Source organism: Zophobas morio, unplaced genomic scaffold (assembly GCF_036711695.1).
Source record: "Zophobas morio isolate AGI-343-1 ecotype UQ-CSIRO unplaced genomic scaffold, CSIRO_AGI_Zmor_V1 ptg000002l, whole genome shotgun sequence".
In the NCBI taxonomy this organism is placed as follows: domain Eukaryota; kingdom Metazoa; phylum Arthropoda; class Insecta; order Coleoptera; family Tenebrionidae; genus Zophobas; species Zophobas morio.
In genome coordinates this window covers 13591879-13608964 of record NW_026972107.1, presented here as the reverse complement: position 1 = coordinate 13608964, position 17086 = coordinate 13591879, and the positions used below count along the sequence as shown (strand labels likewise).

The window sequence follows — 17086 nt, the reverse complement described above, 5'->3', positions numbered from 1 at the left end:
TAATACCTAATCATCCTAATATACAAAACAATATGGACGAATAAAGTAAACAAAATTAAAAAACATTAATCATTTAATTATTATTAAACTTTGTAGTTTGTACCCTAAAAATGCTGTATAATCCTTATCACGTAACAATTGTACTTGTTTTCTATATACTAGGACAATGATGTTGAGTCCGCTTACATCAATAGCGTTTGAGCATCAGTGTATTCCTGACCTATGGTATATGGTATGATTATAACTGCGATATAATTATATCCTACAAACTACAAAGTAAAAGGATAGTTTTAAAGTATTAAGGCACAATGGAAACAAAAGTAATAGAAGTTGAAATTCCGGTTCCGTGGGGCCACGTTGCAGGTAACATAATTTATTTAAAGCAATTTGTAGTAGACTAATTCGTACAGTAGCAGAAAGTAAGGTTAGGACTGAAACTGAGGTTATGTTTTTCAGCAAAAATATGGGGCAACCAAAACGATCCTCTCGTGTTAGTGATTCACGGGATTATGGATAACGCCGGCTCCTTCGATAGATTAATCCCGCTTTTACCCACTTCATTTTGCTACATCTGCATTGACTTGCCTGGACATGGTAGATCCAGCCATTTCCCACCTTTTTTGCCAATCTATACAATTAATTACGTGATCGTCTACAAATTAATAATGCAGTATTACAAAAGAGAAAAGTATATAATACTAGGACACAGCTATGGAGCCCAAATTGGTTTCTTATTTGCACGGTTGTATCCAGAATATGTAGAAAAATTAATAATGCTGGACACTATACACTTCTTTCCCATACATGTGGGACAGTTTCAACAAAATCTCACAGATAAGTTTGATTATATTATCGAGTTAAATGAGAAAATGAAAACAAAAAGTAGACCAACTTACACATACAATGAAGCCCTGCAAAAATTACAGGATCAGAGAAGAAACGGCCATATAACTCGTGAAGCTGCACAAGCTTTGATACACAGGTCAATAACAAAAGCACCAGACGGAAAGTATGCTTTTACTTTGGACCCAAGAATGAACAGTTTCGTGAATCCCATTCACGATTTTCGATATATTATTGATACTTTGAAAAAATTTCCAGTGACGTGCCCTGTGCTCATGTTGCTGGGACGCGATTCTGAACTGCAGCAGATGTACATGAAACCTGTTACAAAATTTTTGCAAAGATATAGAAATATTCGAATCAAACAGGTGGATGGTACTCATGATGTTCATAATAACAATCCAGAGATTGTTGCACCATATGTATCAAAGTTTTTACTAATGAAGAAGGGTAAATTATAAATAAATGTAAATCATTTTATGTTAGTTGTATGTGTGTGGCGTATGAAATGGGTGATATTTCCGTCCGTGTCCTAAAACTTTTGTATATAGCGCTTAAGCAACAAGTCACAAGGTGGCATAATTTTATTGTCATTTTTATATGTATTTTTAGTAAACACCAGTGGTTGTAAGAATTGTATTGGAAAATATACATTTACTTATTACGTTTATCAGCTAACAAGTCAAAACTTGTATGATATAAAATAAAATTTGATTATACACTATGGAATTTTCCTTTCATATAATTTTAATTAACCAAGCGATTAAAATACACTTTCGTTTTATAAATGATCCAGTAATTATGCTCAGTACTTATTTTTTTACATAATAATTTCCGTCGGCGACATTTTTTCTGTTGAAGTATGTAGAAATAATAACGATGTTTGAGTTGTCTGGTTACAGTGTCGGATTGTGTAAGGTTTATACTGACAGAACTTCCCTCGCTCTTGAAGTATGTATAGTCCGACAAATTCCGTTAGTGCAAAAATTATAAAATTAATTTAATGCAGAACTAACGGGAAAAATATAAACATTCTCAATTTCTCAGGATATGTTTAACTTATTGATTAATTCATACCCAGTTTTTTCCCTAAAGCACTCATAAATTTGAAGGAATTCGGCAAAAATGGAAGATAACAGGCAAATTTTGATTAACGATTTACTATGTTTCAGACAATCTTAAAATATTGGCATAATTTCAAAGCATTCAGTTTTTGCAATTTCAAAGCTAAATTTTAAAATATTGTCGTACAATGTTGACTTTTTTTTTTCAAAAATCTCGATGCAAAGGTAAAAAGTCAACACGGATTCATAAATCACAATGCAGAATTACGTATGTTATTTTATAAAATTTAAAGGACATTATTTGTTCGACAAAATTCTAAGAAGACGTTATGATTTTTTGGGAAGGCTTTAAAAGAACAATTTTTTTTTAATGTTTACAGTATTTATCAGTACATTCGCTTTTGCAATTTTAAAGTTATATTGTAAAATGCAATTTTGAATTTTTTTCCCAAAAATCTCAGTATTAAATTACACAAACGTGGGCTATGTAATTCTATAAAATTTAAGGAACATTTGTTCTGCAAAATTATAAAATGACGTCATCATTTTTAGGAAGCCATATACAAAAAAAAATTGATTAACGATTTACTGTGGTTATGATAATCTTAAAAAGCTTGCAAGTTTTTTTTTTTTGGTTTTACAATTTCAAAGTTACATTGTAAAATGTCAACCCCAGTAGCAAGCAATATTTTTCTAATATTTATATAAGATTGATATAATATTAAATGTTGATTAGATATTACAAATATTTATATAATATTCATTTTATATTTATAAATTTATATATGAATTTCAACATATATTACATATTTATGAAATGTCTTTTTATCAAGATACCGAACAACAAAAATGAAAAAAAAGTACCATGTTGGGACAACTTGTAGGTAATTTATGTCATAGGGTTTTTATCGGAGCAATATTAAAAATTGATTTGAAAAAATACCACCTATTGTGAAATTGACACTATTCGAAATATCGTGTTGCACACTATTAATTGCTCATTAAAAAGTAATATTTTTTTTATTTTTGCGAACAAAAAATAATAATTTTATTCATCATTTTTGTAAAACTTACTTAAATTTGCGCTTGCTCTGCTGGAACGCGTTTGCGCAATGTGCAACATATACATATTTTCTGTTGTTGTTGGTGGTTCAAAAAGTATTTTCTGTAAGTTCATGGTGTTTGTTCTATTGTGAATTGTGATTATCGGTACTGCGATAAATTCAGAATAGTGTAGTAAATACCGTTTTGTCAAGAAAACAGTACTAATTCTACATAACCTCACTTCTACAAGCAATGCAGAAAATGCAATTTCTCAACACGTAAGTATATTTAAGAGGTTTAATATTCCTGAATATAAGCACATTATGAATGTAGAAACAAAATGATGAATGTCCGGGCGCAACCAAAAAAAAGAAGAAATCCAGTTAGAAATTGCGGGAGATACGCAGAAATTGAATGAATTGGTAAGCATTTATTATTCTTATTATTAACTCCTAGTATTTATATACTAGTTAGTTTCAGACTGATAATAATGTTTATTTTTCAGGAAGAGAAGATGTAAAAAAACATGTAGGTACTTATGCAATTTTGAAGAAATTATTAATAATGAACCAAATTGCTTTCAAGTTTTCAGGGCAAGGAAAAAATAAGCTCTCTTTTAGTGAACTCACAATTAACAAGGCTACAATATGTAAAGTTATGTGATTTTTTAAAAATTACGAAATTTGTAAGTTAATTTAATTGTAGGTACCACACGGAAACGTCACAAAAACGCCACAACTGCTGAAATTTAAAAAATGGTAGGACCTCATTAAGCGCAGACAAAAGCAAGAGTGAATTCTCATCGAAAAAAACATGAGGTATGATTTTTTTTATTTTAATTAATTATATCGCTTTTCAATGAATCGGTTATAGAGCAAATAATTATTAAATCAATATTTCTGTATAACGATTGAAATGTAGCAGAACATTGTTATTTCCATTGACAATGTATTTTTATTTCATTGTAAGTTGGCAGTGTATTTTTATGTTTAAAAAATTTATATTGTGTTTCACATCAGGTGATTTTTTAAATTTCTGCCCATGAAGCTTATGCCAACAGTTTCAGTTTCACTGCTGACATAAGCAGTGAAACTGAAAAAAAAAGCAGAAATTAAAAAAAAATCACCCGGTACAAATTTTCAACGAATTGGTTCTAGGACAAATAATTTTTAAATGTATAAATATTGCCGCAACGTTTCAAATACACTGTTATTTCCAGTGACAATGTATTTTTGTATTTAATAAATATTATATTGTATTCCATACAAGTTTTTTTATATATCCATACCCCCTTTCATATGAAGAACATTTATTAAATGTTCTGAACTAAATAAGTATTAAACATTGAAAATAAATATATATTCAATATTTAAAACCTATATTGATTTAAAAAAAAAAAAATCTGTCGTTACCCATATTATTTAAATGTTAGAACTTCAATATTGATTACATATAAAATGTTACTGGGGAAATCTCATAAGTTTTCGAAAAATCTGGATTTATATTAACCTTCGACCAATTTTTGAGATATTTTTGCATTTTCTTTCATTTTTCAATTTTTCCATTTTTCATCATTTTTCGTTTTTGTAACTTTAAGATCCGGTTTATGGAAAGCGAATTAAAAGTTAATCGCGATTAATTTTAATTGAGGTGCGTTGCTATGCAACGCGCATGTTTTAACCAATCATGGGCTCATATTCTACATTTTAATCCTATGTTAAATTAATCCAGGATTCAATATTTAATTCGCTTTCCGTAAACCGACCCTAATTTTTTCAATTTCACGTTTGTAAACTTTTCAGTTTATCGTTTCTTGAATTTTTTGTTTTGAAATTTTTCAATTTTGCAATTTTTCAATAATATAATTTTTCATTCTTCACGTCTTCAGTTTCTCAATTTTTAATTTTTCGATTTTTCAATTTTTTGTTTCCTCAATTTTCATGTTCTTTATTTTTATTTTTCATTTGTCCTATTTTTAATTTTCATTTTCTTGATTTAAGTCACAATTTTTCAGTCGTTTATTTCATTCTTCAAAATTTTCATTTTTCAATTCCACGATTTTCTAATTTTAAAATTTTTCAATTTTGCAGTTTTTGGATTTCGCAATTATCCGCTTTTCCGATTTTTTAATTCCCAGTATGTATTTCGAATCGCTTAATCTTTAACAACAAGATAGTTATAATGTTTTCAGTTTCTTGTTAGTAAAAAAAACTTCATATATTAAGAAAAAATGGACAAAATATAAGCCCCGCCCTCCCGCCCCTTCTCAATTGTGATGAATTTTTTATTCATCGTGAGCTGAAGGGTGGAGCTTAGTTGCAAAATTCTCATTTCTCTGCAAAAAATGACCATATGAAATATGTTTTTAAAAAGATAGAATTTTCTAGAGAAATTTTGATGTTACAATTAAACTCTGCCTCTCGGTCTGATTAGGAACGAAAAACTCATCACAGTTGAAATCGGGACGAGTGGGTGGGGCTTAATCTTTGTTTTCTGTCAATATATATATTATTCAACAATTTTGGACTGTACTTCTAATGTAAGCCACGTAGAATAACTTGTCCTTTTTCATTTTTCTCGAAAATTAAAAATTTAAAACTCGAGAAACTCAATTCGAAAAATTTGAAATCGAAAAAATGACGAAACAAAAAAATTAAAGATTGAAAAATTGAAAAATTCAAGTCAAAAAAGCTGTGAGACCGTTATTTACGGCACTGGATTTTACTTTATAGAGGTTATCAGAAAAAAAATTGCAAAAAAAATATAATTTTTCGAAAAAGTGGGATTTATTTGGTTACACTTCAGAGACGAGGGAAGTTCTATTGAAATAACCTTCGACCAATTTCTTATTTTTGTAACAATCTCAAAGTCAACGGTGTCTCTACGGATCCGCTAGAATCATAGTCAAAATCTTTAGAAATCCACAATTTAAAAAAAAAAAACATTAAAAATGGGGTCAAATGTTTAAAAAAATACATTAAAAAAAACTTCACGACGAAAAGTTGCCCTTTTTATTCTATAAAAAAAGCAATAAAAATCTTCAACGTCAAAATTGGCCTGTTTGTTTAAAAAAATGGTACAGTACTTTAAAACAGATGAAAAAACAGTTTTAAAAAAAATTGCTTAAATAGATGAAAAAAATGTGGAGTGAAACTTTACCATTTGACATTCTACTGATTTAAATTTAGAAATTTCATGTAAAACGTCCGATAATCCAGTCCTTAAACCCGAGTCATTCAGACGAGAATTGGATTAGAAATAACAAACAATGCTTTTGGAATCATCAAAATTTATAAACGAAAAAAAAGTATTAACGATTTACTTCCTATAACAAATCTGGATGTTTAGGATAAAAATTCAACAGAGGTTCACAAATCACATGCGCAGGAGTATCTTATTTTATAAAATTTAAATTTACTACTGTAAATTTTGGAGATGACGTCAATAAATTGTTGGTAGAGATGATTAGCGTTTTGCCATCTACACAATATTCGGAATACACATAAAATTTTACAACTGGTTCAGTAGTTTCGGAGATTATCTGTCTAATAAAAATCCGGATAGACGGCAGACAGACAGACAGACGGAAACAGGAGATCTATTGTTTCGTACTGAGTTTACGCTGTGCATTGATTAAATACATATAGATAGACCCATGCTATTGTTTGGAGCGAACAGGCCAACGGCCGGCGAACAAGAGATGGCGCACCAACGGTCGGCCGTCAAACGCCGGCGAAAAGCTTGGACACCAATCACGCGCATAGGTAACACAAATCACACTAATAATATATTTAATAAATCTACCACTCGATAGAGGGCGACGAAAAAATGTGTAAAAATCTCATAGTTAGCATTTAAATAATTTGCAACGTTGCCAGATGAGCCTAACACAAATTTGCCGTTATTTCTAGCCAAGTAGGATTTATTTCGTTTAAAAGTTTCTGATAAAGAAATGGGATTATTATAATGAATAAAAATAAATAAAACAAACAAATTATTAAGTACTTGTTATTTTAAATACTTGTTAGTGCTAACATTATTATAAATACGGTCCGGTAACTCAAATTTTATAGAAAGAGTGAGATGTTTCAGGACGAGGCGACCGTAGGGAGCCGAGTTTTTAATTTCGAAACGAGTTCTGCGAAAAGAGTTATCGGAGGTATGTCGTTATGGATTTTATTTCATACTGTCAACATATTTTTTTTGTTCGATAAAATAATTACTATTTTGGAAAAAGTTCAAATCAAGTCACTTTTTCTGACATCGTTAGCAACCGCTGTTTGGCTAATGTTTTAATTTGTTTATTCGTGCAAATCAGCATCAAATGTTTAAACTAAAATTTATTAGTCTAGAGACGGACAGATATATACTAAAGACAAAACATATCCATTCATATATGTCTTAAAAAACGGGTAACATATGCCGCATAAACTAAAAAATAAGACATTTTCTTTCACATTTTATATTGTAAATGCAATTAAGTATATCGATAACTCGCTACTGAAAATTTATTGAAATATAATTTCTGCAAAAAAAAGATTGTTGTGGTTTTATGGTTTATTGACATAGTTTACTTATTTAAAATGAATATTTTTCATACATAGCACAAGTTCTTGATATTATTTATTTTAATTTCAAATAATAATTGTGTTTCCTTTAATTTTAACCAAGAAAATTTTTCGGTTATTATCCAACATACTTTTGTACATTAAGAAACTCCATTCCACGTCGCGGGACGTTACAGAACAATATTTAAGTAAATAAGCTTCTCCAAAAAGAAGTCGTTTTTATGTGTTTTAAAACTCACTCTTTTATCTCCGGACTTTCGGCTTTTTAATGTTTCACTTCGACACAAGAATATAAACAGTGGAAAAATGGAACAGTTTTAAAAACTATTCATCTATTTGTTCTGTCTTGCAGCGAGAAAGGAATATAGCATATTGTACCCACATTTCATAGTAAAAATATGGATCCGGTTTAAAATTTTACCTACCTACTTAATTACGTTAACAAACTAAAATTTTCATTGAAGAGACAGGCTGTTCTAGGAAACTTTATTACAAATCTCTTCATTTACGAGCTGCTGAAGGACCGCCTGTCTCATTGATAATTCTTACCTACTTCAGTTCTTACCTGGCTTGTACTTAAGAATGAAGCGAAAAATGTTCCAACAATAAAAACCAAAATGTACAGACTGGAAATATAGTAAATGGGGTAGTACCTACATACAAACGTATGCGTAATAGTTCGTTAGACATTAGGTATTTATCAAAATTAACCAAATCTCTTAGTTTACGCACTATTGGACGAGCACTCCTTAAAACGGTCAGAATACTTAATCGCATTATTCCATTCACACCTACCTTAAACTTTGCCAGATGAACCTAACACAAATTTGCGGATATTTCTCGTCAACCTGGTAATATTTGATTTTGAAGTTTCTAGAAGTATCTCAATGGGAATATTATAATGGACAAATAAAACAAACAAATTATTGTTATTATTATTTGTTGTTTTAATCCATTAGACGCTTATAGGCTATCGCATACTTTTCTTGAAAAATCGGTAATAAATTCAGTGAAGCATCTTTGCCCCTTAATTCCTATGGGTAAATTGGGATTTTGAATAGAGATCGCAGAAACATTTTTTATGGTTTTATGGTTTATTTACATAATTTACTTATTTACAATGAATGTTTTTAATATATAATACAAGTTCTTGATATTATTTATTTTTATTACAATTAATAATCTTGTGTTATTTTTCATTTTCAACAAGAAAATTTTATCGCTTATTATCTAACATATTTTTATACAATGAGAAACACCATATGTTTCACATCACAGGACGTTGCAGGAAAATACTTAAGTAAATAAGCTTTTGTTATTTCACTTCGACGCAAGAACCGTTTCAAAGAAAACAAACAGTGAAAAAGCGGAACAGATTCACAAAGTTTTCTGTTCTTTTTTTCTTCGGTTTTGCAGTGGGTGGGAAATATGGTGTATTGTACATTTTACAATAAAAATATCGATTTCAGGCAAATTTCCGCACCACCAATGAGGTATTGCCACGGCGCGTTTTTTTTTTTGTTTTAGCAGTGCTATCCCCAATAGGCCTAATACACTACTTGCCGATATTGATTCAGATAATTATCCGCTGAATTAAGACATGATACTGGAAAACTGACACAAATAAACCACTCAATTTACAAAAACTGCAGCTTAAAATATCCTGATTTTTTTACATGCATTAGGCCTATTGGGGATAGCACTGCTAAAACAAAAAAAAAAACGCGCCGTGGCAATACCTCATTGGTGGTGCGGAAATTTGCCTGAAATCGATATTTTTATTGTAAAATGTACAATACACCATATTTCCCACCCACTGCAAAACCGAAGAAAAAAAGAACAGAAAACTTTGTGAATCTGTCCCGCTTTTTCACTGTTTGTTTTCTTTGAAACGGTTCTTGCGTCGAAGTGAAATAACAAAAGCTTATTTACTTAAGTATTTTCCTGCAACGTCCTGTGATGTGAAACATATGGTGTTTCTCATTGTATAAAAATATGTTAGATAATAAGCGACAAAATTTTCTTGTTGAAAATGAAAAATAACACAAGATTATTAATTGTAATAAAAATAAATAATATCAAGAACTTGTATTATATATTAAAAACATTCATTGTAAATAAGTAAATTATGTAAATAAACCATAAAACCATAAAAAATGTTTCTGCGATCTCTATTCAAAATCCCAATTTACCCATAGGAATTAAGGGGCAAAGATGCTTCACTGAATTTATTACCGATTTTTCAAGAAAAGTATGCGATAGCCTATAAGCGTCTAATGGATTAAAACAACAAATAATAATAACAATAATTTGTTTGTTTTATTTGTCCATTATAATATTCCCATTGAGATACTTCTAGAAACTTCAAAATCAAATATTACCAGGTTGACGAGAAATATCCGCAAATTTGTGTTAGGTTCATCTGGCAAAGTTTAAGGTAGGTGTGAATGGAATAATGCGATTAAGTATTCTGACCGTTTTAAGGAGTGCTCGTCCAATAGTGCGTAAACTAAGAGATTTGGTTAATTTTGATAAATACCTAATGTCTAACGAACTATTACGCATACGTTTGTATGTAGGTACTACCCCCTTTACTATATTTCCAGTCTGTACATTTTGGTTTTTATTGTTGGAACATTTTTCGCTTCATTCTTAAGTACAAGCCAGGTAAGAACTGAAGTAGGTAAGAATTATCAATGAGACCGGCGGTCCTTCAGCAGCTCGTAAATGAAGAGATTTGTAATAAAGTTTCCTAGAACAGCCTGTCTCTTCAATGAAAATTTTAGTTTGTTAACGTAATTAAGTAGGTAGGTAAAATTTTAAACCGGATCCATATTTTTACTATGAAATGTGGGTACAATATGCTGTATTCCTTTCTCGCTGCAAGACAGAACAAATAGATGAATAGTTTTTAAAACTGTTCCATTTTTCCACTGTTTATATTCTTGTGTCGAAGTGAAACACTAAAAAGCCGAAAGTCCGGAGATAAAAGAGTGAGTTTTAAAACACATAAAAACGACTTCTTTTTGGAGAAGCTTATTTACTTAAATATTGTTCTGTAACGTCCCGCGACGTGGAATGGAGTTTCTTAATGTACAAAAGTATGTTGGATAATAACCGAAAAATTTTCTTGGTTAAAATTAAAGGAAACACAATTATTATTTGAAATTAAAATAAATAATATCAAGAACTTGTGCTATGTATGAAAAATATTCATTTTAAATAAGTAAACTATGTCAATAAACCATAAAACCACAACAATCTTTTTTTTGCAGAAATTATATTTCAATAAATTTTCAGTAGCGAGTTATCGATATACTTAATTGCATTTACAATATAAAATGTGAAAGAAAATGTCTTATTTTTTAGTTTATGCGGCATATGTTACCCGTTTTTTAAGACATATATGAATGGATATGTTTTGTCTTTAGTATATATCTGTCCGTCTCTAGACTAATAAATTTTAGTTTAAACATTTGATGCTGATTTGCACGAATAAACAAATTAAAACATTAGCCAAACAGCGGTTGCTAACGATGTCAGAAAAAGTGACTTGATTTGAACTTTTTCCAAAATAGTAATTATTTTATCGAACAAAAAAAATATGTTGACAGTATGAAATAAAATCCATAATGACATACCTCCGATAACTCTTTTCGCAGAACTCGTTTCGAAATTAAAAACTCGGCTCCCTACGGTCGCCTCGTCCTGAAACATCTCACTCTTTCTATAAAATTTGAGTTACCGGACCGTATTTATAATAATGTTAGCACTAACAAGTATTTAAAATAACAAGTACTTAATAATTCGTTTGTTTTATTTATTTTTATTCATTATAATAATCCCATTTCTTTATCAGAAACTTTTAAACGAAATAAATCCTACTTGGCTAGAAATAACGGCAAATTTGTGTTAGGCTCATCTGGCAACGTTGCAAATTATTTAAATGCTAACTATGAGATTTTTACACACTTTTTCGTCGCCCTCTATCGAGTGGTAGATTTATTAAATATATTATTAGTGTGATTTGTGTTACCTATGCGCGTGATTGGTGTCCAAGCTTTTCGCCGGCGTTTGACGGCCGACCGTTGGTGCGCCATCTCTTGTTCGCCGGCCGTTGGCCTGTTCGCTCCAAACAATAGCATGGGTCTATCTATATGTATTTAATCAATGCGCTGTGGAAGTAAAAAGATGCTCTTATACTATATAATATTTACAGACATCATTTTTTAAGCGTCTGTTATATTTTTATTATTGCATTTGTAATTCTAACATCCTGGATATGTGAAAAATGTAAATAATTGTATATAAAAAAAGTAGACTGTTTCGGGAAATTTGCCGGTGTCCCGGTGGCACAATCCGACACTGTCCGGTTATTAACAGACCAAAAGTCTAACACTAATTCAGTAAAAAAAAAACGTGCCAAATAAAACTGGATTGTGTTTAAATAAATTAATTAAAAAAGTTTAAACTAGCCTTTCTAAGTACAATATATATGTATATAGAAAAATAAGAAATTTAGAACTGATTGCTTGTAAGGGTTTTATGAGTGTCAATGTTTTTTAGAATATGTATAACAAATTGTTACATTGAAATATCTTAAAGTAAAATGTTGTGTCTACATTTAGGTTACGTCATTGTTAACCTCAACCTCAAACAAATCACAATCACACTAACAGTGACATATGGCATCAATGACATTTACTATACATTTACAGAGTGGAGATACCAACGGAAGCTGGTATGACCAACGATAACCCAATCTAAATCCATTTTTTTTCGATATTTCTGACAAAAGCATAACACAAATCCAAATTTGAGATCAACTTTGGTCACACATATGGTCATGAAGAGTCAACAAAAACAAACTTAAAAAAATATTTGCTACCAACAATCTGGATTGTACAGAAATTATTAAAATACATTACGTACCTTTCTGGAGTTCCTAGTCGCGTTTCTTTCCTAGAAGTATCTACTTTTGTTGTATGGATTAGGGTGAAAATAATTTCCACCACAATGAGCATATACTATTTAAATCTGTAGAATACAAAATCAGTTTTAAAACTATTGGAAAAAATTATTAATACATATGGAACAATATAATAACCTACACATTCCAGTCTTTCGTTCATATTTATTACAACAATTAATTCAAATCACAGTATACTTTTAAGTGACCTTCAAGTCTCAGAATGTGAATGGGAATTTTTTCGCCCTCTTTTACACATTTTCGATTATTTAACAAAGTACAAGACTTGTTATAATGTGTACTGTTTAAAGTGCTGAATTTGTTTTCATCACTGGTAAAGTGAATGTCAAACCAATACAGAATTCCATTGCAAGACCCGTCGGAAGTGATATCCACTTCCTTATGAAAATCCACCTTCTCCAAGTCGCTGATATCAAAAACAGCTATTGTGGAATGAGCTTCGTGTTCAAACGTCTCCAAATTTGGATGTTCACTTCCCTACACATAAAGTACATAAATAATTACTATAATTAGTTTAATAACAACTTACAGAATACTTATTTATTTCTTCAAATATTTCAAAATTCAACGCATTGCTGTCATCCACTTTATTGCAAACATCCAAGTATTTAGAACTAATAAATTGAGCGTTAAGAACGATCTTCTTAGGGAGCGATTCACACTTAAATATTTGCTCTGTCTCTACAGTAAATTCCTCCTTGTTCCAGGATCCGTCCGTTTTTATGATATTTGTAAAAACAATGTGTGGCTGTTCCACATAAATTATATATTCTTGCAGTTCTTTCTGATGTACGCAAATTAATTTGTTGGCGGGTAAATCATTCCTAACCATAATTTCATTAAATAACGATAAGTCACACTCATCTTTGTATATATGCCAGACAGTGGCCCCTTTTTTTGCCATCAAAAGTCCAAACAGCGGGAAAATGTTAAAGTCAACTATGCGCAAATCAGGCGCTGTATACTTATCAGCAGCGTTAATTATACTCTGAATTAACTGCGTGTCATTGAGAAATGAAATCACCTCTGTACTAACTTCAAAACAATTACTGCAATTAATACTTTTTGATACTACTTCAAAGTGAACTTGGCCATTTACCATGCTAGGTTTAATTTTGACTATTTCACCAGCTGATACTTGTATTGGATGCTTCAAATAAAACACCGCTTGTTCCCAACATTGATTATCCAAATTACTAGGATCTGTAGAAATTGTAATTTCTTTATCTAAACAGAGATCAAACCACATAGCAAAAGCATGGAGAACACCTTTTTCGTTACAAGTCAACTCAACAGTGTCAATACAGTCACTGCTCTCTAACAGCTTTTCCAGTTGTGGTTTATCATAAAAATTGACTTCCAAAAACGAGTTCGTGTTTGTTAAATATTTCACGTTTTTGTTTTTCAAAAACTCTGCATCATACGGTTCTGCGTCCACTTCCCTTATACAAATGTCTTTCAAATTTAGTTCATCTAGTTGATGTATGTAACGATGTTTTCTCAATATTTCTGCGCTTTCTATTCCAGTGACATACAACTTAACTCCAGCTGGAATTATTTTAAAATTCTTTTCTACTAAAAAATTATCCATTGAATGTTTAATTGTTTCAAGACAGTCTTCACCAAAAACTCCCGCGTCAAATATTTCCGTCAAAATTAAATTGCAAGGGGTAGGTGGAACACTGGCCATGTTGGAGTTCCGCGTTATTAACGTAATATTCTCATTTACATTATTCCTTTTAAATATATTTGAAGCTATATCACTCAAAGTTTTGTTTTCTTCAAACGCCACTACCGTCACGTCTTTGTCGCAGTTTGTAGCTATCAAACTTAAGAGCCCACATCCTGTACCAATGTCATACACTTTTTTAAAACCATGATTAATCGCATTTGTAATTGCCTTTTTGTAGGATTCGTTCCTCTTCTGGTCATTCAGCATTCGAAAATGCCACCGTGGGATCAAGTGCCAAATAACATGCAAGAAATTTTTTTCGCCTGGTAAGTAGCCAAGGTCAGCGGAGCTTTGTAGAAATTTTCGAGCAACCGTGTATTCACCATGTGAGAAAAAAAACACACCAAACGCATTCAATAGAATGGCGTTCTGTGGATACCGGTTTAATACTTTCAAGTAGCATTTTAATACTTCCTGTTCAATTTCCTGGTTTAATTCACTGAGATTGTTTAAATTCATGATCAACTTAGTCAAATTCATCTGTTCAGCTAGTTTCATCTCGTCAGGGTGGGCTAGATTCTCAATATAACTAATGTAGTTTTCTAAAGCATCTTTTTTGTTTCCTTTTTCAAAAGCTTCACGTGCCAACTCCAAGTAGTAGTCGGGCTTCATGCGGATTTTAAGCTCCTTTATCCTTGGTACTCTTTCTTCTGTAGACATCTGTAAGTTTTTATTTTATTATATATATTTTTTTTAGTTAACATACTGGACCTTGATACAGTATTAAAACAAAAACGCACGAAATCAACACATGCACAACACAAACACAAGTTAAAAGAGTATTACAGTTCTTGGGTTGAAGTGTAAAAGGTATTCACTTGCCGATTAAATTTTTAACAAAAAATATAACCTTGTTTAACTGACAAGTTGACAGCAAATGGATGTGACCGCGGTCATACTACCGGTAGGTCAACACACGCTTGTTGCAAATCATTCCGGTGCTACGGACTCACCAGAATTCTCTAATAAATTAATTGAAAAAAGAAATTCAAAATACAAAAGTAATAAAAACGGAGTAATTCAAATCTACCTACTACTAAATATTACGAAAGTGGGAGTGCTGGGGGATATTCAAAGGCAATGAGGATTTACCTTGATATTATTTTATGATAGTTATAATCTGTTTTTAAGACGATGAGAAATAAACTTCGTGTAAATATTATAAAGTAAATTTGCTTTTGAACACATGTATAAAATGCAGTAGTGAATAGTGAAATCTAGTGGTTACTTAAAATATCCGGGTTTTGGTGAACAGATAATTGCATTTTATTAATGGATTTCAAGATCTATTACCCTTGAGGATTATTTTTAAAGATGTGTAAGTAAAAACATTACAGGTCGATTTATAAACTTGCCGCTGATGTTGCTGTTGGCCGTTGGTGTTGGGTTTTCGACCAATCAAATTGCGGTAGTGCTGCCAACTTGAAGGAAAATCCCCTGAAGTAGGGGGGACATTTTTCTGGTTGACAGCCCTAATTCCACGAAAATCAAATTTTGATAGAGATAATAATGAGTTCTACTAATATTAATAAGTTATTTAATGACTTGTTCATCGAAACCCTCATATTTTAAATATCTGCCATCATTTTCTACACTGTAGCTTTCTGTCAGTATTTATTTCAAAAAAGATTAGGTGTTATAACTATATGTATAATTTTGGAAAAGATAAAATTTTCAATACCTCCTAAAATATTTACATTTTTTTAGATTTTTCCAGCTTTGGAAATATTAAAAAAAAAAACTAAATTTTTCAAAAATCGTGAATTAGCTGGACGAAATGTTTTCCCCAGGATTTTTGAGGATTTTTAGGCAACTTTACGAATACTTCAATTTTTCAATAAATTAAATTGTTTACTGTTTTTTGATTTTTGAAGTATTTAAAAAAAATCCATTTTCAAATCAAATTTTCCAAAAATTTTGATCCGGTACCACGAACACGTTATATTATTTGAATCAGCTCGTCGAAATATATCCTTTAGACTTTTTAGAGAAATTTTGGGCAACTTTCCAAAAATTGTTTTTCATTACATCCGAAGGAACTTTTTACCGTTTTTCGAGCTTTCGAATTATTAAAAAAATAATTTCTAAGCCGAATTTTTCGAAAATTTTGTTCCAGCAACACCTCATGCTTTCGAATTAGACGGTCGAAATGAGTTGTTGCTGTTTTTGAGTTAATTTCGGGATCCCGTTTTTTTTGAAAAAATTTAAAACAATCTTGAGGTTCTAGGTACTTCAATTTGGAAATAATTTGAAAGTGCTTTGGAGCCTTTAGTGTCTTTTCTTATTATAATAATTTAACTCATTTCTACCGTTCTAGCCCTAGCTGCTCGCCATCTCTTTCCTAGAGGGTATGTCATTTGCCAAAATCAGTCTTATCTTACCAAGTGCTAGCCCCGCCCACCCGTCCCCTATTTTCTCAGAGAATATGTCAATTGCCAAAATAAGACTAATGTTAGCAAATACTATATATAAGGGCTTACATTTTGCCCCTTTTTCTTAATATGTGTAGTATAGTCTTCTTTTCACAATAAGAAAGGTAAAACATGTTTAAAATAGTTAATTTTTGTAGGAAAGGATCGATTTTGCAATTATGCTCCGCCCCTCGGTCTGATAACGAATGAAAAGTTCATCACGATTGAGATCGAGGCGAATGGGTGGGGCTTCTCTTTTGGTTTTATTTTTTAATTAATAAATTTAGTTTTCTTTGTATAACTCGATTACTTAACAACATATTTCACATGGTAATTTCTTGTAGAAAAATAAGGATTTTACAATTCCCTCAGCTCACGACGAATTAAAAAAATTGGTCTAAAGAGTTGAGACAGTACTTCTCTCGCTGTCGGAA

At 30.9% G+C, this 17086-nt stretch overlaps 2 protein-coding genes and 1 long non-coding RNA gene across 4 annotated transcripts; 2 read left to right on the top strand and 1 right to left on the bottom strand.

Moving 5' to 3' along the window:
- The first annotated feature begins 116 nt into the window (after positions 1–116).
- LOC135145437 (serine hydrolase-like protein) lies at positions 117–1567 on the top strand. Its single transcript, XM_064077577.1, has 2 exons — positions 117–363; positions 457–1567. The coding sequence occupies exons 1-2, from the start codon at positions 309–311 to the stop codon at positions 1302–1304; spliced, it is 903 nt and encodes a 300-aa protein (XP_063933647.1). The 5' UTR covers positions 117–308; the 3' UTR covers positions 1305–1567.
- Positions 1568–2902: 1335 nt separating this feature from the next.
- Positions 2903–4195, top strand: LOC135145342 (uncharacterized). 2 transcript variants are annotated; one of them, XR_010283445.1, is made up of 5 exons: positions 2903–3229; positions 3285–3373; positions 3457–3479; positions 3537–3605; positions 3657–4195. It is a non-coding gene; the product is annotated as an uncharacterized LOC135145342 (long non-coding RNA). The 2 variants fall into 2 exon arrangements; XR_010283429.1 differs by having other exon boundaries at positions 2912–3229; positions 3537–3600.
- Positions 4196–12633: 8438 nt separating this feature from the next.
- LOC135128039 (protein arginine N-methyltransferase 9-like) lies at positions 12634–15279 on the bottom strand. The gene is made up of 3 exons (XM_064054846.1): positions 14953–15279; positions 13039–14901; positions 12634–12986 (listed from the first exon to the last, which is right to left on the bottom strand). The coding sequence occupies exons 2-3, from the start codon at positions 14899–14901 to the stop codon at positions 12666–12668; spliced, it is 2184 nt and encodes a 727-aa protein (XP_063910916.1). The 5' UTR covers positions 14953–15279; the 3' UTR covers positions 12634–12665.
- Between the last annotated feature and the right edge of the window lie 1807 nt (positions 15280–17086).